The 22726-nt window shown below is 38.8% G+C and overlaps 2 protein-coding genes across 2 annotated transcripts in view; one reads left to right on the plus strand and one right to left on the minus strand.

Moving 5' to 3' along the window:
* The window catches only part of STX17 (syntaxin 17), a 68423-nt gene extending 53135 nt beyond the window's left edge, over positions 1 to 15288 (plus strand). The window contains exons 6-8 of the mRNA XM_043567061.1: positions 67 to 117; positions 8182 to 8268; positions 9017 to 15288. Coding sequence (XP_043422996.1) covers positions 67 to 117; positions 8182 to 8268; positions 9017 to 9256 — 378 coding nt within the window. The 3' untranslated portion in view covers positions 9257 to 15288. The remainder of the gene's footprint in view (positions 1 to 66; positions 118 to 8181; positions 8269 to 9016) is intronic.
* A 5981-nt stretch (positions 15289 to 21269) lies between these two features.
* Positions 21270 to 22726, minus strand: part of ERP44 (endoplasmic reticulum protein 44) — a 96322-nt gene continuing 94865 nt past the window's right edge. Inside the window, 1 exon segment of the mRNA XM_043567060.1 lies at positions 21270 to 22672. Within this exon segment, the coding sequence (XP_043422995.1) occupies positions 22571 to 22672 (102 nt within the window). The 3' untranslated portion in view covers positions 21270 to 22570.

Consider the following 22726-nt stretch of genomic DNA (forward strand, 5'->3'; position numbering starts at 1 on the left):
ATTTTCATTTTGGTAGCTGTGAGGCATAAAAATAAGTAACTTTTTTTTTCTCTCTCTCTTTTTAAGGACTTAATTGAACTTAGCCAACTGGTCACTGATTTCTCTCTCCTAGTGAATGTAAGTATAATAGTTTTTGTCTTAGAAATGTTAGATTAGTATGATAAGAGGCTTTTTATCAATTACTAGGCTTTTTATTAGAATTTTAATAGAAGTTACAATTTTCAAGACTGGTATTGAGCCCTGGGTAAAAGTCTAACAGTCCTCAGCTTCCAAATCAATTTAATAAGCATTTGTCAGAGATTTGTTATATAGAAGGTATTGTGTTAGATCCTTGGCACCAGGGGTCTGACAAGGTTAGCTATAGAAATAGATGAAACCTGTTCTCTGCTTTCAAGGATTTACAGTGGGTGGAGATAAGCTTGGACCCCAAAAACTGAAATTTCAAACATGATTGTTAAGTGCAAAAATGAGATTGAAGGGAAGTGTTATCAGCTCTAAGAGAAGCATTTAATTCCAAGGGAGGGAGGCAGGGGTTGTGAGGTAGAAGTATTAAGGATATCTTCACAAGATAGGTAGCATTTGCTTGAGCCTTGAAAATTGAGTACAATGTCCATAGATGGGAGTGGGGAGGGGTGCCTTTGAAAACAGCTGAAGACATGGAATAGAGAAGTGTGTGGCCTTTCAAGAATGACCAGGATTGCAATAAAACCAAAGGATGAGATATTATGGGCAAGCAAAGCAGGGAGTGTGAGAGCCAGATTGAGATGGTTTTGTGGGCCACACCAAAGAATTTTAACTTTAATTTGTAGGCATTAAGGAGCCAATATTAAAAAAAATTTTTAAATACAATTTACTGTTAAGTTGGCTAACATACAATGTATACAGTGTGCTCTTGGTTTTGGGGGTAGATTCCCGTGATTCATCGCTTCCATACAACACCCAGTGCTCATCCCAACAAGTGCCCTCCTCAATGCCCTTTGCCCATTTTCCCCTCTCCCCTGGCAAATATAAATGTTTAAGCAGGTTAGATTGATAAGCAGGTTCACACTGCTGACAGTTAAGATTACCATTAGCAGTGTGAATAATGACCTCAGGAAGGGGGGGTATAATAGGCGGATGACTAGTTAAAGATCAATAGCAAGAGTTTTACCAAGAGCAATGGCAATACAATATAAAGGTAAAGGCCAGCTGAGAGGTATTTCTGGGGTAGGCTTAGCAGAAATTGAAGGAAGATGGAAGACTCAAAACATCAGGCTTTATTGTGCATAATTGAGTAGCCAGTGACATTGTTAACACAGATCAGGGAACATAAAGTGGATTTGGTGGGAAAGACAATAGATTCTGTCATTATTTTTCTAATTATTCTTATTTTTCCTTCCCAGGAAGTATGGGAAGGTTGGCTATATGAGTATGTGTGTATATGTCTGTGTGCACACAGAGGAACAAAGCAGTGTCTGCTTATGCTTTTGTCTAGGTTTAGTTTTTTGTTTTTTTGTTTTTTTGTTTTTTTTAATGAGAGAGCATGCATACAGGGGAGGGACACAGAGGGAGAGAGAATCTCAAGCAGGCACAGTGCTGTCAACGCAGAGTCCTGTGTGGGACTCTATCTCACGAACCATGAACCATGAGATCATGACTTGAACTGAAATAAAGAGTTGGACGCTTAACCAACTAGCCACCCAGGCACCCCTAGTTCTTTGTTTTTGATCAAACTGTGATTTGGGGGTTTTTACATCTGTGAGTTATGGCTTCCCTGATGCCTGGCTTTTTAAGGATAAAAGTCCCTAGATTACACAGTCTCAGAACTGGAATTGGAAAGGATTTACAAGGTCAGCTAATCCAATTCTGTTCTTGCCCCAGCTTCCCATATAGATGGTTTTTCGCTTTTTTTGAACAATTACAGCGTGGGGATACTTTCTATTTCAGCCTTTCTATTTGAAGACTACCTCTTAGAAGTTCTTCCCTGTGTAAGCTCTGCCCTATAATAACTTCCCTCTGGTACTTTTGCCCTCTTGGAGCCATAGACTGAACAACTTTGGTAATTTTTCCATATAAAATTATTCATTCATCTTCTGAGACCAATACTCTCCTTCCTCACCCTATCCCACCTCATCATATTTTTTTCTTTTAAGAGTTCTTGATTCTCTAATATGCTCCTTCTAGAATATGATTTCTGGGCTTTTTAGTGCTAGTCCCTTCCTTTGCTTGTTTTCTAGTTTTTGTATTTTTTTCTTGGCATCTAATGCCTCAAATTGAACGTCAGTAGATTGTTTAAAGCATTTTCCTTTTTTTTTTTTTTAATTTTGTTTTCAACGTTTTTTATTTATTTTTGGGACAGAGAGAGACAGAGCATGAACGGGGGAGGGGCAGAGAGAGAGGGAGACACAGAATCGGAAACAGGCTCCAGGCTCCGAGCCATCAGCCCAGAGCCCGACGCGGGGCTAGAACTCACGGACCGCGAGATCGTGACCTGGCTGAAGTCGGACGCTTAACCGACTGCGCCACCCAGGCGCCCCAAAGCATTTTCCTTTTTTGATGCTTCTAAATCAGAAGAAGCAAAATGCTTGAAGTTTTTTGATTAGATATCTGTACAATCTATCAATATACTTGCATATCAAAGGTAATGATACGACAAGAATCCCACAATATTTGTTGTTTCATAATTAATTCAATTATTGTAACTCATAATATCTGATCTAATGCAGTTTCTAAAATCTGTGCATGTATGGTTACACAAACATACATTTGCCAAAAGTCATTGGTATCTACACATTAAAATCTGTTATTATATAAATTATACCTCAATACAGTTGATTTAAAAAACAAACTAAACATGTACAAAGTCTTCTCATTCCAGACAAATATATTTCCCTTCCAGTGGAATAGGCACATGAAAGGAAAATTGAGAGTTTGTGGCCATTTAACAATTATATATCCGATTAGGTTACGTAAGAAGCTCCTAACCCATAATCAAGGAAGGTTCGTGTAGAAAGACTTTGGCTATAGCCATAGTTCTATACAAATGTCCTATTTATAATAATCTGTGTGAGGACATGGGACAAAATGCTATTAGGCACAGGCTCAAAGGAGAACCCCTGATGACTCTTCCCAGGGTGGTTGAGTTCTCATGACCACATGGTCAGGGACTCACAGAAGCTCCATTTAGGCACCTAATGACTTGGGAACATAAGCAGAGTGACCACATCCCTTTCATTATCATCACATGGACATGATAGTATCTAGACAAATAAACCATGTGTTTTTGGAGCACTTTCTATGTGCATAGTACTGTGCTAAGCTCAATGAAGAATAGAGAATAGTTAAAAAAAAGAAAAACCCTATAGGATAGTCATGATAATTGCACAACATTGTGAATGTACTAAATGCCACTGAATTTCACGCTTAAAAATGGTTAAAATTGTAAGCTTTATGTATACATATATATATAATATATATAATATATAAGTATATATTATATATGTGTGTGTGTGTGTGTATACACATACACACACATACATACATTTTTTTTTACCATAATGAAAAATGAACCTACAAAACCATTGAGAAATCCAGGTGTGCTCCAATAATAAATTAGTATCTACTAAGCACCCTTCATTTCTCTTCAGCATTTAATTGCTCAAGTGCCTTCTGTTCCTATAACTGTGGAACTTGCCCTAGTTCTTGTCAAGGGAAATTTAAAGAACTCTGGGCCTGTCACACAATGGCATGTCACCCTTGCTGCTGGTCCAATATTGTCTCTACCTTCTACTTTATTCCCTATGGCTTTTACTCTGGATGCATAAAAACTGGGATGTAATGAATTATATCAGATTAATCAGATTTATTACCTGTTTGGCCTTCAGGGTGTTGTTTGACAATAGTGAGTTTTGTAAAATTGATGGGAGGACTAACTGAAGTAATATCCCCTTCCCTTCTGACCCCAACTGCATTCCTGCTTTTGTCCCTGCTTACATGATTCCCTCTTTGGCTCCTTCCTTAGAGTTACATTTTTGCCACCACCTCTTTCCTAATTGCTGAATCCCATGATATCAACATCCTACTTCTGCTCTGTTTATTGCCTACTCTATCTAGGCCAATATAATCCTGAATTTCTGTATATAGTAGTCTTTGTATGTTTCTGAGCTTTTCTGTGTATTATTTATTGCATATGGTTAAGAATTATAGACTACAAAAAAAAAAGAATTATAGATTATATACTTTTGGAATTCAGAACCAGGATAGCTCAGTGTTCCCTGAATTAACCAATATCTAAGACTAGAGCTAGCCTTGAAAGATGCCTGGAATTGAGTCAGGAATAAAGGAAAATAACCACAGTTTTGACAATAGTTTCTTAAACCCATAGCTTTTAGCACATTAATAAAACTGCACAACTACTAGCAAGGCTGTCCAAGGCAGGGCATTTTTATTGATGTAAATAGATTTGGCGATGGATTTGTTGAATGTATTACTGTTGGTGGATATAGAGGATGCTGAGTGTACAAGTGACAAATATTCACTTAATCACATTTTTTTTTTAAGACTCTTAAGTGCTCCTCTAACTGCTCACTAAGATTCAGATATTTTTTTCAGGTAAATAAGGAGACCTAATTCAGTGTTTCTTAAAATGAAATCCACAGACACATTCTCAGAGTATTTTGAGACGTCTTTCCCTTTAAAAAGAGGAGTCTAACTCCTTTTAAAGGGATGCCAAGAACTTATATGAGGGGCCAAAGTATAAAATGTCAAGAAAGGAGTTTCAAGATTGTTAAATGTGGGAGGCCCAGGCAGATGAAAGCAGACATAAGCAAATCAGAAGCAAAATGCGGAGGTCGGTAGGTAGAGGTGAGGAGACTTCTAAGCCATCATTATTAGGAGCTTGATTTCCTGTACTGGGGTAAGGTTGTGTAGTTGTATCGTTTGGCCCAACATAAAGAGCCAAGGGCATGGTGGACTAGTGACCAAATTCAGCTCTGATGGGATCTAGTTTGGCATTGTGTATAGACAGTGATTGACAACTGACACTAATTTGCTGCCTAATTGTGATGGTGTCATTGAGTCCTCTTTACTTATGAAGCAGCATTTGAAGATACAGAAGTTTGGGATTCAAACTAAGAAGAAAAGGGGAGAGGCAGGTCTGTACAACTGAGGGACAGTTGTCGATTCCAGGATAGTTGCTGATCACCCTCTGCCTTATCTCCATGTCCATATTTAAGCAAGCTTCCTGATGTAGTGAATAAGTACTCACAGGTTTGGGCTACTCCCCAGGGTCAGACAGACCTCATCGAGTACTGGCGATTGCAGTGATAGGGGAGCATCAGTGGTCCCACGCTTAGTTCTGTCTTGTGGTCTTTTCTCCAATTATACCAAAATATTTTTGTGAAAAAATACTAAAATTATGTTTAAAATTTTTTAAATTTTATCTTATTTGGAGAGAGAGAAAGTGTGCATGAGCACTCAAGCAGGGGAAGGTCAGGGAGAGAGAGGGAGAGAGAGAATCCCAAGCAGGCTCAGCAGCGTTAGCACAGAGCCAGAGGCAGAGCTCAATCCCACAAACCGTGAGATCATGACCTGAGCCTAAATCAAGAGTCAGGCACTTAACTGACTGAACCACCCAGGTGCCCCAGTTTTTTTAAAGTATTTTTAATTTTTAAATTTTACTTTATTTTAAAAGAAAATCATAGAGCTGCAGTGTCCAATCTTTTTTGGAAGGAGCATTAAAAAAATGTTTCCCTGAAGATTTGGGATCACACTTGGGGTATAGAAATGACAGTAGTCCTAGCAGGCTCCATCATCTTGATGGAATCATTTGGAGACTGAGAGAAAGGAGACATGTTGGCTATTTTCCCTCTACCCCATCAGCTCATCAGGATGTGGAGGTTGATGATCACACATGTGATTTATCTGCTGGCCCAGACTTTCAGGCGAGAATGGAAAGTGTTGAGGATGTCCCAAACAAAAACAGTGATAGAAATCCAGTGTCAGAAATCCCTACAGGTTGGATATTATGAATGCTGGCACTTATGCTTCTATGGGTTGGAAGAAGAAAGCTAACATTAAAAAAGTTTTGTCTGAGGAAAATAAAAACTGAATGAATGGCTAGGAGAGATCTAAGGTTTTCATGCTCAAGAATTTTCAAGCTTCATAGAAAAGAGTTTAATATGCTTTTTAGAAAAGAAAGATGGGAATTAAGCTTTCTTGAGAAGATGAGAATGACTTTGTAAATTTTTCTCCTCACACAGTCACTATCTCATTTATCCTCACTTCAACTCCATGGGGTATATCATTATCCTTCTTGACAGATGAGAATATTGACACCTTGGATAGCTGGAGTAATCTGCCCATGGGCACACAGTGCTGTGATTTGAACACAGGACATCTGGCCAAAGGTTGTGCCCTTACCAGTTATGTACATACATTAGTGGGTTTTAAAGTGTGAGAATCATGGACTTGCAGCACTCATGAGAAATGCAAATTCTCAGGCTTCACCCAAAGTCTACTGAATCAGAAACTCAGGGAGCAGCCCCATCAGTCCGTGCCTTCAGAAGTCTTCCAGGCGACGCAGGCATGCTCTCGAACACATGAGAACCATTGCTGTACTTGTGTCCGACAGAAATGTGAAAAGGAAAACTGATAAGGGACTTTTTCAGGGATTGTGTTAGAGATGTCAAGATAGCAGTGGAGAACGCAGGAATGAAGGGATACCATGAAAGGTCTGACAGTGAAAAGGTACCCACTTGGTGTATGGGAAGGGAAGGAATGTCAGTAATGCTGACAGGAAGCAACTGTGGGGAAAAATCAGCTGATTGCATTTCATGTTCTTGAATGACAATTGGAGTTAGAAGAGTGTTACATCTGATTCGGTGTAAGTTAAGTGGGCAAATACTTCAGGATTAAAGTTGAATTATTTCACAGTCATTGTAGAAGTGGGATTTACCTGGGATCAAAGAAGGATTCTCTTCTTTTTTTCAGTGAATTGAAAAAGCACCTGAACAGTCTATATTGATGTGATGGTGGTTACAGGTGTTTATACATTCGTCAGAACTCATCATCCTATACCCTTAAAATGGGCACATATTGTAGGTGAATTGTCTAAATAAAGCTTTTTTAAAAGTGGGCATGTGCTCCTGTGGCAGGTAATGAGTTCCTGTCACTGGAGGTGTTTGAGCTGAAGTTCAGTAACCACTTGTGAGAAATGTAGTGGGGCTTCACACCTCTCAGGGACAAATCATTCCTTGTGCCCAGAGATTCCATGAGTCACAAGGTTGCCGTGTCAGAGCAGGAGCTGCCGTGTTTCATAGAATGCCTTATTAATATATTTGATCGGAAATATTTTAACTTGTCATGATTTTAAAATGTATTAAAGTGTTGGGGCGCCTGGGTGGCGCAGTCGGTTAAGCGTCCGACTTCAGCCAGGTCACGATCTCGCGGTCCGTGGGTTCGAGCCCCGCGTCGGGCTCTGGGCTGATGGCTCGGAGCCTGGAGCCTGTTTCCGATTCTGTGTCTCCCTCTCTCTCTGCCCCTCCCCCGTTCATGCTCTGTCTCTCTCTGTCCCAAAAATAAATAAACGTTGATAAAATGTATTAAAGTGTACAGGTGTGAGACTCAGGACAGTGAATTCATCCGCAGCCCCCTACTGCATATCACAAGTGGAAAGATTTCATGACAGATCAAACCATATTGTCTTCTCGTTCCTAAAATGTAATAATTTGTATTCATTGGATCTAAGCATGTTTTACTCCTAAGGGAAATTTTCCTGTTTTAAATCTTTGAATCTTCAAAAAAGGTAACTTAGGAGGAAGGTTTTTTGTTTCATTTTGTTTTGTTTTGTTTTTCATCAACCTCCACATGACACGTAAATGCTTATTTGGATTTTTCTTCTCTTACAAAGTAGTTCATTTGGAGAATAATATGTTTGTATGTTTGAATGGATTTTAGTGTGAGATCCTTTTTCCTATAAAGGTGCCACCCTTTTATTACCTAATAATTAAGTCGCCCTTTTTTTTTTTTTAATACAAGTGAATTTGTACTTTCAGCATAGTTTATCAGACACTATTAATGAACCACTATTCAGACAGCAAGGCTGCAGTACATGGGACCCTGATTACAGGAATTAAAGTACTGTGTATTGGCTGACTGCTGCTCCCCAGCAGGACTGCTCACTCATAATTCCTTTGCATCTAGTCTCAGCAGGAGAAGATTGACAGCATTGAAGACCATGTCAACAGAGCTGCTGTGAATGTTGAAGAGGGAACCAAAAACTTGGGGAAGGTAAGATTCTGCTCCTGCTGACAAATCAATGGTACTCTGGCTCCCAGGAATCTCCAGTATTAACCCAATTGATCTGCTCTCTTTAATGTGGAGGGAACCAGCAATTAAGGAAATAAGGAACAAATGACACATAGGTAGTGCAAGAAATCAATGACTGTTGTAATATTTTACTCTCAAGATTCATTCTGTCGGGAGAGAAATTTTTCAGAGAATAAACCAAAGCCCCACTAGAAGGCATTTTGGTGTTATAGGGGCATATTTGCAGAAGTGCAGGGAATGAAGTAGACAGTTGCCAGAATCTGGTAGGGGCAAAAGTGTAAGGATGTGACCGTACGGGTAGAATGGGACCATCTGTTTTCCATAGAATATTGCTTTTAACCCCAGGTATACAGCATGGAATAATCTCCGTGCAGCATAAAAGCTTTGGGGGTATCTATAGCAGCTGAAACTGTTGAAATAAGCCTGCTAGATAGTTAGTGGATTGATTGTTTTGCAAGTAAAATCAATTTGTAGCAGTCCACTTTTTGTAGCTCATCTCTCTGAGTTCTGAGATCAGGAGCAATTGTAGTACCTGTGGAATACTTCCCCCCACTCCCCAATCTCTAGGGTTAATTATGTACCAGGAGTTAAAGAGGCATTGCCAGGAGTAATGAGAGGAAAATGCACATCACCACAGGCAGATATTCTCAACTCAATTTCTAAATTGAATTTTTTTTTTTTTTTTTTTTTTTTTTTTTTTTTTTTACAGGCTGCAAAATACAAGCTGGCAGCTCTGCCTGTGGCAGGTGCACTCATCGGAGGAGTGGTGGGGGGTCCGATTGGCCTCCTTGCAGGCTTCAAAGTGGCAGGAATTGCAGCTGCACTTGGTGGTGGGGTGTTGGGCTTCACAGGTGGAAAACTGATACAAAGAAAGAAACAGAAAATGATGGAGAAGCTCACTTCCAGCTGTCCAGATCTCCCCAGCCAAACTGACAAAAAATGCAGTTAAAACCCAACTTCAGTCTTATTGGCGCCAACATGTCTATCCTAATGAGGACCTTTGCTGCTGTTGGACACTCAGTCAGTTTTGGGACATGATTATATCAAGATAGTGGCTGTAGATGTTCAAGTGGGATTGAACTGTGATAAGTGGATATATTTTGTTGTTTGCTGGAGTGTTAATGGAGATGTTAGAGATTGAGGAGCCTGGGATGAGGGTGTGTAGTGTTGTCGGGTAAAGTTTAAAGACTGCCAAGGAGCAGATTTTCTGCCTGGAAATGTGAAAATTGAGCTTACAACTCTGATAAGGACTTGAGATGTATGGACATGATGGGTTATGGAAGACTAGTTTATTCTATAACCCTGACTTGGAGACCCTAAGGTTAAGTATCTTATAAATATGTTTGTTTATCTCCCAAACATAGGAGATTATTTGGCCCATTAACAAAGAAAAGAATGGGGAGTTTAGGAGCCTTTCTTATCAAATAAGGAAGTCGGGATCTCACGGGGGGGAACAGATGAGCTACATGGTGGAGTCCATTTGGTGAACCTTATTGCAGTTTGGTCACCTGTATTTTCTGGTGACGGACACTAATAGTGTCAGAAAATGGAAAGAGAGGTGCAACTTCTCTTGCAGGTAACTTAATTTGTGACACTGGCTTCTTCTCTGAACTCTTCTTTCTGTCTCTCTTTAAATAAAGAACACAGAATCTCAAGTGGTAGGAGACTATTAAGCCAGTCACTGAGCTTGCTCTGTCAGTCTGTCTCTTAACACCTCAAAGATCCAGTGGCCTCTGCCTTCCCTCCCTTGTAATTTTGAACAGTTCTTTGATTTGTGGGGTGAATTCTACCCATGTGTAATGAGGACTTTTCTCATAATCTGCTTTCTTGTACTGTCTCTCATCTCTGTTTCCTTCCAATCATCCTTACTTGTAACCTCTAGGTGAAAGAGAGAAAAAAAGGGAAGAGAAATCTCCAAATATTTCCAACATTGTTAGAGTTTGAGGTAAAAAAAAATAAATAAATAAGCAGAAGGTAGGGGGACACCAGATCATTTCTTAGGGACGTCTTACAATTTCAAGAGACTGATGCCCCTGCCACACAGGGACTCTCTGACCCTAAGTCTTTCTAGCTGGCCCTTGGAGGAGGGCTTTCTACCTCACTTCTGTTACTGCCATCCTTTTCCCCAGGCTCTGCTGTCTCCTGTGCTTTCCTTTACTTTTCACAGCTGCTATTTCTTCCCAAGAATGGCGTTCTTGCCTGCCTTTTCTCACATTCAAGATGGTAGACAAAGCCTGGTGCCAAGACTCAGTCCTCACGAAGGATTTGTGGTGCTAATCCCAACAGAGCAAGCATGGCCCAGCCTAACCTAGTGTCTGTCTTATCAAATAGGAAAGAGATTTTAAATTTGGGAGAAAAGAATTCAAAATCACAGGTAGCCTCATTCTGCACCCCCAACTCATTTGAAATAGGAAGGAACTTCCTTTTGCCTTAATTTTTACTGTTTTCTGAGAGCAGAGGAATGGGCACCTATACCACCAAATGTGTGAGCTCGGGAACCAGATTCCTCAGGTGGTTGAATGGTTTATCACTTCTCTCTTGTTGAGTTTACTCTTAATAATTTTTATTAATTCTACCTTTTACTTCTTTGTCTAATCTAAACAGACCTTTCTCTCTCCCACTTTCTTGACGGTCACTAATGAATCTTTTTTTTTCCCTTTTATTTAAATGCAAGTTAGTTAACATATAGTGTAATAATGGTTCAGGAGTAGAATTAGTGATTCATCACTTTACATCCCACTCACCAATGAATTCTAATGAAGAGAAAGCACCATTTCTTACTGTCATTCAACAACTGGAAAATATCAAGTATTGCTAACTGTTGACTTGTATCTTTAGTATAATGCCAAGAAGGAAATGCTTTGAATAAGTGTTGGATTCTAATCCAGTATTTGATATTGGATTCCTGTAAGGTTGGGATATTTGGAACTCCACCTTTTTAAATATTTTCTGATCCTCGCTGTCCCTTTAACAGAGGGTATTCAAACCAGAATGAGGATCAGAATCACCCAGGGTCCTTGTTTAAAACAAGATTGCTAAACTTCAGTCCCATAGGTACTTCTAATAATGGCCAATCTGGCCTGGCCAGCCAAAATTACAAATTTAAGGTAGAGTTACATCAAGATTGAGCTGTATCATTGAGTTCTGTAATTTCTAGTATTCTGCCCTTCATTGTGGCCCAGTCTTCATCTCGACATATTACTCCCACTCTGCCAACCCGCACTTGGCTATGCGTTTTAAGCCCACCTGCTGAACAGCACCAGGGACTAAGTTTACACTGGAGCTGGAGGAGGGAGGAGGCCTGTAACTGAAGCTCACATTTCGTCTGGGGATCTCATTTATACTCCCACTGCATTTTCCCATATAGACCTTTGGTTTTCAGTAGTCGTCAGGGTCGGAATATTACTCTAGCAGTCTTCATGTTCAGGCAACTTACAGACCTTTTAAAAAGTTTTACGATTTAAAATTATTTAGAAATTGTATCTAATTTCCCCATAATAGAACTTAATAGCTAACTTTTTGTAGAAATTTCTTGGAAGTGTTTAATCAACCTATAAAGTGTTTAGAGGTATAAATTAGACAATATGACACAGAAACCAATCTTAAACTGAATTTAATGCCCTACAGTATCAGATTAAGTTCATCTTCTCTGTGATTCATGTCTTATTTTTACTAGATCACATTAGAAGATAAGGGGCACTTTGATTAAGTTCTTAAAATTTACAGTGGTACCAACTTCCAGTTATAAAATAAAGAAGTCATGGGTGAAAAGTACAGAATGGGGGTGGGGAGAATGTCCTGAGGCTCATTTGGATAAAGGCAGTGCTCCTAAAGACTGTTTTTCCTGAAGACTTTTGTGATGTAATAGTTTTGAGAATTTCTCTGTAGAGCAGAGACTTTGAAACTTTTTGGTTGTAACTCACAGTAAAAAATGCATTTATATCAAAACTCAGCATATGCATAATGGAACGACATTATGTGTAGGGTACTCTGACGCTTTTTATTGTTTCAGTTTTTAAAATATGCTGGTTGCAACCTACCAAATTGATTTCATAATCTACCAATGGATTGTGACCCTTAGTTTGAAAAGAAGAAAACACCTAATGGAGGAACTGATATTTATTGAATATCTTTTGTTTTCCAGGCACTTCACTAGGCATTTTACAGGTAAGGACACTGAGTCTCAGAGATGTTACATAATTTGCAGGGGGGTATTCAGGTGTAAAAAGTTGAAGCCAGGATGTTCACTAGGTCTCTTGAACTACAAAAATTTCTATTACTCTCCTACTATGCTACTTCTGTATATAAAATTGAGGTAGGCCATTCGTCCTGCTTCAGCCAAACCCCAATTTATTCTGTAAGGCAGGCTTGCTGTGAATTTACATATGCCATTCGTTTGCAGTGGGGTTTTTTTTTTTCCTACTCTTTTGTCACAAAGTGTCCCACATCCTCAGAGTTTTCAATAGTGGCTGATGCAGAAGTACCCAGTGCTGAATTTGGTCCTTAGACTATGAAATTAAAAATGTTTCCATTCCACCTGCACATCCTACAAATTTTCTTGTATTCCATGGGTTAGAGCCATCTCTTAAGCAGTGCTTTTTGATATTAACAATGAACTCTACTGCAAAATCTATCATAACTCATAGAATCAAATGATTACTCTCCTTTAAAATGGTACCCTTGGGAGGCCACGCACTTACTGTAGTGACGCTAGTATTACTTAGAACATTTTTGAAACTTTTCTTTTGAAATCATCTCCAAAGACATTTTATCAAACACATAGAAAAGCCACCTCGGTATTTATTAGTCACAAATTACACTCCCTTGTCCTTATGACCTTTCCTCTCTCCCTTTCTCAGTTTTGCTTTTCTTCTACTGGCTTAGCTCTCCTACCCACCTATTCTGGAGCTAGTAACCTAAGGATGCCCAGAAAGGGGGTGTGCTGGCCAGAGTTCCTGGAGCAAGAACTTTTAGTTTTTATTGATGCTGAATGCTGCAAAGGGAGAATCCTATGAGTCCAAAAACCTTTCTCTGTGGGCTGCCTGCCTGCCTGTAAGTGTCCTACATAATTTGCACAGGAGTAAGGACTGAATACTGGTAATATCAATCACAGGAAGTTGAGGAAGGCTGAAATATACATAAATCATGTATAACATTTTCCTCTAGTGAAAAACAGAAACCAAACCAACCTATGCTTTGTGTTAACTTAAAACTGAAAGGTCTTTCTCAGGGCCCCCTTTGCCCTTCATTGCTGCCACTTGAAATCTGGGAGGAAGAATGATGAAAAGCTTGGGAAAAAGGTTCTCCTGTGAAATGGACATGTTCTTCTCTTGTAATCAAGCATAACATGGCTTTGGCTCTCAGGTACTTACGAATGTTAGACAATGTTCGTAAGTAGTCAGAGGACTCATAAAAAGTAGGAAAGCTTCCCCAGTAGCCTAAGATAATGTAAACAATTGAGGTTCTGTTTGTGTTTTTAAACAACACTTCGTTTTGTTTCTAGCAAGTGGTTCTCACTATTTATATTCATTAATTTGACACCATTTTACAGAGAAACTTCTTGGGTATTATAAACAATCAGTGGCAAAATGTCCATATGTTATCCACATTGCCACCCTCGAAGAAATTATTTATTTTTGGAGATAAAAAATATGTGCAAATTTAACAAAAGAAATAAATTGAATAAAAATGTAAAAAGGTGTCAGAGGCAAATGATTTACCCAAGATCAAAGCTAGTTAGCACCACAGCTAGAATTATAACCAAGGTCTAAGAAAAAAAATCCTCGAAGTAATTTAACTGAGGTTTTGTTATGTCATATTAAGTTGCCTGCTGAGGCTTATGGACTTTCAGACCAGCTTTAACATTCCAAATCAGGCAATAGCAATAGTGAAAAGGAAATTGGGTGGGGAATCAGGAGATCAGAGGCTAGTTTTGGCTTTGTCTCTTGCATAGTAAGCTTTTTCTCAGGGGTGCCTGCCTTCTGCTCCAGCCAGGGATTCGCCAACCATAAACCTTAGGGGTTAGTAACTTGACTCTCTGCATTCTTTATATATAGCCACTTACTGAGTCTTGTCAATTCTACTTTGAATGTTAGTTGCATCTACTTATAAATATATTCATGGTCATCACTCTAGTAAAAAACTGTATTTCCATACACCCCCTACCTCATTTTCCCCAACTTTAAGCCATTCCTCACATCACTGCCACAAGAGTGAGAACTAGGTCCGTCTTCCATTTTTCTGCTGATTGTCAGTGGCTCCACTGAATACTTGATAAAGTTCAGACCCCTTCGGTTGGCATTCACAGCTTGCCATATTCCGGCCCCAGCTTTATCTCTTCAAACTCAGCTACTCCCCATCTGACAATGCCACTGAGAATCAGACATTTCACAAAAATGATTTTAAAGTTTTTCTGTGAAGTTACAAACTGGCAATAAACTGTTTACATTTGTCCAGACGGAAATAATTTCTGTAATACTACATTTTACAGAACTAGTTAGCCCAAAAGTTGTTTCTTAAGGAAAACCTTTTGTCCCCCCAGAAGGAATTATATTCCGTTTCTTAACCTCCAAAACAATGTCAGTCCTGTTGCCTGTGTATGTCATAGCCAAAGCGGGGGGTTTTTCTTCAGCAACATAGATACTCCAGGCTTGAATGGACCATTGTCCAGCTCCTTTGAGAAACTTGACTAATAAATATTTGAGAAAAACAACTCAAGAGTACATGTTATTCATACATTTCTCAAGTACTTGAGATTTTCTTGTATTATGGTTAATCATTAAAAAGATGTTTACCTGGGTTTTATTAAATCTCCTAAACATAGTTTCCATTTTATTGTTAAACCCTTGATGTTAGCAAGGGTCAGCACAAGAAAAGGCCCAATGGTGAGAATTTCTACAAATTCTGTAAAGCTTACTGAATTCATTATGTTGTTGAGTGGTGCTTGTATAAGGAAACATGCAATAAAATTCATTCAACAAAGATTGGACTGAATGCCTGTTATGTGTTGAGTACCAGGGCCATATATAGAAAAATATTAGACCTGTAGAATCTACCCTTGTGAACCATTCTGGCTAATGAATTCAGATACATAAAGCAAGAAGTCACAGTAACACATGGTAAGTACCTTAAAAGAGGAATGAACAAAGTTAAGACGGAGTGATTTGCTCTGCCTGGAAACAGGAAAGGCTTGGTGGGACATGTGTTACCTGAACAGTACCTGCAGGAAAGATATGCCTGACTGAAGACAGAGTTGTGGCCTTTGAGGTGGCAGAGGAATTGCATGTACGTAAGGCTGAAAACATGAAAGAGCATAGTGTGCTTACAGAAAACCAAGGAGTTAAATGTGAGCGATGAAGCTGGTAGGATGGAAATACAGAGAGAGTGGTATTATATGTGTTTTTAACTTAATAATTCTTTGTTTAAAGGAATCAATGGGTTGCCTTGATTCAGATCAAGACTGTTACAACCCTCAGAGTTCCTCGTTTTGCCTTCCTGGCCAGTGAAGTTGGTAATAAACCTCACCTTTGCCAGGGTTCTCAGTGTATGCAGCCTATTTGCTTTTCTTTCCCACATGCAAGAAGTGATTTGTGCTTTCTTGCCTCTCTGCTGTGAGATCCCCTGCTTCATATTGAATGCCTGCTTTCTTCCTGTCCTGCTATTCATTCCATAAATATTTATTGAAAACCCACTGAGAAATAGTCACGAAATTTACCTTTGACTGTCCAAGACTTTCATGGTCCAGTTTTCCATCTCTATTTCTTGATCACTGCAGTTCATTGGCTCCCATTTTCACTTGGGGCTAATTCTGCGATGTTCTACAACTTCATAGTTGTAAACATCTATTGTCCGTGGTTGTTGGATCTCCTCAACTAGACTGTAAGCTGCTTTCAGGGCAGGGACTTTATCACCTGCTTCTTGGAGTATTTCATGGCATGAAATACAGTGATGAGAAGGGAGAAATGATACACACACACACACACACACACCAGTAGTGACTTCCAGATGACAAATGATGGGCTCCTAGTACGTGTGCTGCTCCATCTTTCAGGGATATGTATGGAAATGTGAAAAAGCCTTCCAAGACCTTTCAAACCTTTGCTCAGTACCACTTTTGTATATTAACATAGGAATGAGGGATGCAACAGAAGAAATCTGGAAAATACCTCCAGCACGTGGGAGCCATGAACTGAAAATTTCAGAATTTGGAGGTAAAGGTGTTTCTATTTTTCTAATTAAAAGTCATGACTTAGGATATAGGACCTGAATCACTGAAGAAATGGTGTAGAAAAGTTGGGTTTATCTTCTTTCTTACCGTAGGATTGATGGGGTCAGAATAGTAGGCACCCAAGAAGGATTTATAATCTGATGGCCTAGTATTGAGACAAAGTAGAAGCAAGATTTTAATTGCTGTGAGGCAGAGATTGGAATTCAAAAAGGGCAGAACTGAAAAGAGGTAGGCATGTGACAGGATTTTGACCAAGGTCTCTAATACCCAAGTTCTTGTACTTTACCCACCAAACAGCCTCTCAGTGAGTTGATAGGGAAGAAAAGGAATAAAGTGCTTGGCACTTACTAATTCCCCATGGACATTAACTCCCTTTCTTTCCTCCCTAGGTTTTATTGTTCATAACAGTGGCCTGTTATTTGGGTTAGAGTGAAGGTCAACAACTTGGGACTTCTTTAGCCTTCCCTTCTTGAATCTCCCCTTCCCTGTTGATATCTTGCCTATCCTACAGGGTGGTCATGAAGATTAAAAGTATTAGTACATCTTAAGTGCCTAGAATGGAGCTTGGCTCATCATAACTGCACAAATGTAAGTGGCAAGTGTTATTGTAATTGTTATTTTTAACCAAAGTTTAAAGGAACAACACATGAATGAAAAAGTATCATGGACCTGTAAGAATAGTGTTAGGGAGCCACCTAAAATGAGTGGAAACTTGATGGAAATACCAGGAATTCTTAAAAGGACTTTCTAAAAAAAGAATATGGTGTGGGCACCTGGGTGGCTCAGTCAGTTGGTTAAGCATCTGACTTCGGTTCAGCTCATGATCTCACGGTTTATGAGTTGGAGCCTCGCATCAGGCTCTGTGCTGACAGCTCAGAGCCTGGAGCCTGCTTCAGATTCTGTGTCTCCCTCTCTCTCTGCCCCTCCCCTGCTCTCTCTCTCTCTCTCAAAAATAAATAGATACTAAAAAAAAAAAAAAAAAAAAAAAAAAAAGAATGTGGCATAATGATGACAGGTGACTGGTTGGGAATAAATCTTTTTCATCTCTGATAAGAATGATATCCAAACATGATAGGGTGATGATACATCCCAGTTTACCTGGGACAGTCTTGATTTGCATCTGTTGTCATGGTGAAATTATTACTAGTCCTTCCTTTCACTCTCACATGTCCTGGTTTGGATGATAAACTTACATGGTCACCCTATTAATAAAGGCAATGAAAATAAGTGCAAGGTTATTCCCTCCCTCCCCCTCAAAAAAAAAAAGTTTTAAAATAATTTGTTGTTTCTAGGCTTAGATTTTAAAAAACATCCTCCTAAGGTTTGTGGGAACTGTGGATGTGATTATAAAGTACTACCAGTAATCTTGGGGGAACCAGAAAATAGAAAAGGTGCCAGAACACTGAACTTAGGCAAAATTCTAAAATTTAAGAGGTAAAGTTCTATTTCAGAAGCCACAGACCAGGTAATTTACTTTACAATCTAGAAAAATTCTGAAATAGACTGTTAAGCAGTGTGTTAAATCAGAAAGTCATGCTCATTATGAAGATAGGAAGAATTGATAAGTCAGAATAAATGCCCTGTTCTATTTCCCTCTCTGTGTGACAGCTAGGGATGCCCTCTTGGGCAGTGGTTACGGCAAGAAAACAGTCACAGTACCAGGCTTCCAAGACTGATCTGATCCTCCCTATGGCATGTGCAACTTTACACATGGCATCAAGAGTGGCCATACAGCTTCCTATCACCCACCCCAGTAAGTAATATGAGACATAGCACAAGATAGGCAAGTACATGGTCTTTTACCTGAGTGGCCCAGACCTGGGAAACAACAGGTTAGCAATACCTAGCAATGCTTTGCTATTACAGTAAGATATTAATAGAGAAAAAGGACAGCTGCTATTAATTCTCTTGGCAGAGTGCATTCTAGTTATGATGTTTTCTTGTCCTTTGTTCATTTATTATGGAATTTGACTTTTTTTTTTTTCACCATAGAATTACTGATCTTACAGTGCTCCAGGTTGCTGGGAATACAAAGACATGAGTTCCTGCCTTCATGGCATTCACATGGTGATAAGACAAAGGGATACATGTACTTCCAACAGTGTGTACTAGACTGGGTATTCTAAAATACATAAACAAAGGTTTGTGGGACCACAGTGGGTGAGAACTGTCCTGGGCATTGGAGGATGCATAGAAAGAATTTATTAGGCAAGGTAGTGGGGAGGGGGAGAGAAGAGGACATTTTAGAAAAGCAGTTTGTAAGCTGCACTTTTCCTCTTCCTCTCCAAAGCCTAAGGGCAGGCCAGTCCTCCCCAGTGTGCTCTGTGAGAGAGAGCTTTGACACTTCAACTAAAGGCCAGGCTTGAGCTGTCAGCATATGGATTCATGTATCTTCTCATTCCGATTCAAGTACAATTAAGTAACATAAAAAATAACATTAAAACTGGAAAAGCTTGTTACTGGTCATCTGGATTCAGAGTAAAATGTTCACACTATGATATTTATGACAAATTGAATTAGAAGTCTAAAATATAGAAATATTTTATAAATATAGTTTTATTACTTGGAAATACATACAAAAATTCAAACACAGCTAAAAAACAGTGGCCGAGCAGAGGTCCTATCCAACCTGTTTTAATGAACACATAAAACAGTTGTCATCAGCATAAAACAATTTAAGTTCTGAAACAACTTACTGTCTTCAGGGTCTGTAAATATTGGGCTTAAAAATTGACTACTGTTTTCTTATCACCTATTTAAATCTTTTCTCCAAATATAGACTATTTGAACATTTGTTTGGTTCAATGAGATGTTTTATTTAGAAAAATAGCTAAAGCCATTTAACTACAATTATTTTGAAAACTGTAATACTATTCATTTCCAGTCTTCTATCACCTATACATTCTGCATGATTTCTCAAAAATCTCCAGTAGTTGCTAAAAGAAAGCACTTGTAACTTCCAGCAGCTCTTTGGGACACTGAAGTTTGGTCTTAAGAGCCCTGACATTTTTTAGTTAAGGTCGCAAGATTGTTTTTATTTCTCATTTTTGCTTTTTTGTTTATGTCATTTTAGTTTGGCCCCGCTAGCCTATATCTCATCAGAGAAAAATAGTGAGTTATTCTGCTTTTCTTGATTATTAATCCATTAAACTCATCTATTCTTTTTGCCCCCAGGTTTTTCTCTTTTTTTTAATGGCTTCTTGGCAACTTTAGCACTTTCTGCAAATTTAAGCTCATCCTGAGATTTAATATTTCAAAACACTTTTATATTTCACTCTTTTTGGCCTTTATCATGCCAGTTTTTCCTTCTTTTGTATGTGACCTTTGGCAGCGTCATCCTGGAGCTCTAGGAGATGCTTAGATGCCTATTCTCTATCTTCCTCTCTACGTTCATTTAACTATTTAAAAAATGTTTAGAATTTCCTCTAAAGGAAATTTTCATCCTTTTATGGTCCCCCTCAGTACTAGACCAATTTTTGAAAAACTTGAAAAGGTAGCAGGTTGACAAGAAGAAGGGACTATTTCTAGTTTTCTGGTTTTGCGACTCAGCCGTTCTTTAGTCTTGGATCCTCCCCCCTCCCTTCCCCAGCTGAGGAGCCTCAGGCCCAAAGTCGATTCGATAAATGTAATATCCTCTGACGCAGAGTTCAGATGGGAAGATGGGTAAGTTGTGAATTCTAGATTCCTGCAAGTTCTCTCTGTACATCCAGCTGGTGACAAATCCCTGTGGAATCTACATGTTTGCCATCTATTAGATCTGTTCCTATCTCTGCCATCACTCTTAGTTCAGGCTATCTCTCTCCTGCGGTGGCCCATTTTATTGTATCTAGACCTGCTGCCACAGTATTCCCTCTCAAACTTGAATATGAGCATACTTCTGGCTTAAAATTTGTTAGTGCATCTCTACTGCCCATAAGATCTAGTACAAACCCTTTAGCTTGGCATTCAAGGCCCCGCACAATCAGCTCCCATTCTTGAACTTCCTTTCTCATTTTCTTAGCCACAGCACTCTCCCCCCTTCCCCACCCCATGCACTAGCCCTATGGCAAAAACTTATTTTCCCTAATGCATTTTGGTGTTTTGCATTTTTTTTTCCTTTTAAATAAAATTGGTCACCAAGTCCTGATGAATGTTCAGCCCTTAAGGGGTACAAAACTTATCGAACATCACTTTGCCTCTCCCTCATTCAATAGACATTTGAGTCCCAATACACATAAAAGGTAAATAATGCAGCCTCAAATCTTTTTTAACAGCCATTCAGTTATATTCGATCACATTGAACATGTGTTCCTTGAGGCCTTTCTCCTAAGAACTACTCTCAAGTCAGCTCTCTGCAATCCAATATTTGAGTGTTATCTTTTATTTACAATATTTTTAAAGCTAATTACAGGATTATAAATTTATTCCAGTTAGCTGCATATGCTGCTTTCGGTGCTGTGTGCTGCCTTGTTGAATGTTTATGAATTTTCATTCTCACTGCCTTAGATTTGGTCTGTTCTCTGACCTGAAGGCTACAAATTTGATTTCAAAGGTACTGATTAAAAGCAAGGAATTGAACAGAACTAAGACCCGACCTTGAGGAAGCTCTGTCCTGCTTTTCTAGTTAACAACCTGGTAAGATATACTAAACATGCCCCTTATCAGCTTATTAACATTTACTATTCTGAATGAAATGATGGATAAGTCATGCATAACTAGGAATTCTAGGCTTTTTTAAAATAACAATCATTAAATATGCATTATAAATATTCACTTTATTTTAAAAGAATTGGAAGATGTTACATATATTACACACTACATATAATGGCACATGTCAGCCTTGTAAGCTTAAAAATAATCTTTCCCCAAACTGGGATTGACTTAGACTCCAAGTATAAAATGACTCTTGGCCTATAGCACCAACCCAGGCCCAGAGGAAAGCCAATTTTGAACCTGTCTGTCCTCTGGCATTGGGCTTCCTGATATGACACTGAGGGGCCTCTCCCTCTGGTTTTGTTCCCTAGCAGTATTGAGGCCTGGCACAGGGACCCATTTGACTATACACTGCAGGCCTGGGAAATCAGGGAATCTAGAGTGGGGAGGTCCTCTAACAATTTTACAATGGAAAAAATTAAAAACATATGTGCCTTATTGTCTTTGTTTTTGATCTATACATCCAGAACAAGACTCTACAAGATAGAAGGTGGTTAGAATTATTGAAGTACAATTTCTCTGCTGGTTTTTGTCTTTGGAAATGAACATGTCACGATAGGAGGAGCCTTAAAAGGGATCTGGTTCAACAGTGGTAACCTGCCTGCTCCACTAGTAGCTCAGATTTAGGTATAATTCAAAGTTTTAAATGCCATCCATATGCCATTTTGTTAGACAAACACATAGAAATTTAATAACACTTTTCATTTTCTTTTTCTTAATTTGTAAGGACAGTTCCTGCCAAATGTTCTGGCTTATGGCTCTCCTCCTCTTCATAGTATGTTTAAGTTACATATTAAGAATCCAAAAAATACCACTATGGAATTTTCATAAGCAATATCCGACCAATCAGTAAAACACAGTACACAGTGTGAAAATTTTCATTTATTCCCCTCCCCGTATCCAGAATATAGACCCTCTCAGCTTTGAGAAATGTGATAATGAAATACCAACAGAACTGATCATATGTAAAGAAAAGCACATACCACACAGGAAACATCCCTAAGTCCTCCCTAACCTAGTAGTGCGAGTTCACGGTATTTTTCTGGCGATGTCACCTTTCACTTGATTTATAAAAATTTTACAGGACAGATTTAAAGCAAAGATAGGCCTCTGGTTTTTATTTTTATTATTTTTTTTTTATCCCTAACAGATTTTTAAAAAGAGGCTATATTAAATGACAATGCATTTTGAGTCAGGGGGAGAAAAAAAAATTAAAAACCCAAAACTTCTTTCAGTTTATTCAAAATAAAAATACACATAGAATTATGAAAATATAGGTTTACTATTTCCACCACGTAAGTTGATGCTGCTGTTTGAAAGGCTTGCAAATCGTTTTTCAAGTTTTTAAAGCTCATCTCGATCCCTCAATAAAGTATACCTATATTCGCTGGGTGCTAATTTCTGGAAGGAGCTCTCAGGTGGACTGCTTGCTACATCTTGGACTTGCTACAAGAGAAAGAATAAAACATTTTATAGCAATATATTTTATGGAATTACACT

Source organism: Prionailurus bengalensis, chromosome D4 (assembly GCF_016509475.1).
Source record: "Prionailurus bengalensis isolate Pbe53 chromosome D4, Fcat_Pben_1.1_paternal_pri, whole genome shotgun sequence".
Taxonomy (NCBI): Eukaryota; Metazoa; Chordata; class Mammalia; order Carnivora; family Felidae; genus Prionailurus; species Prionailurus bengalensis.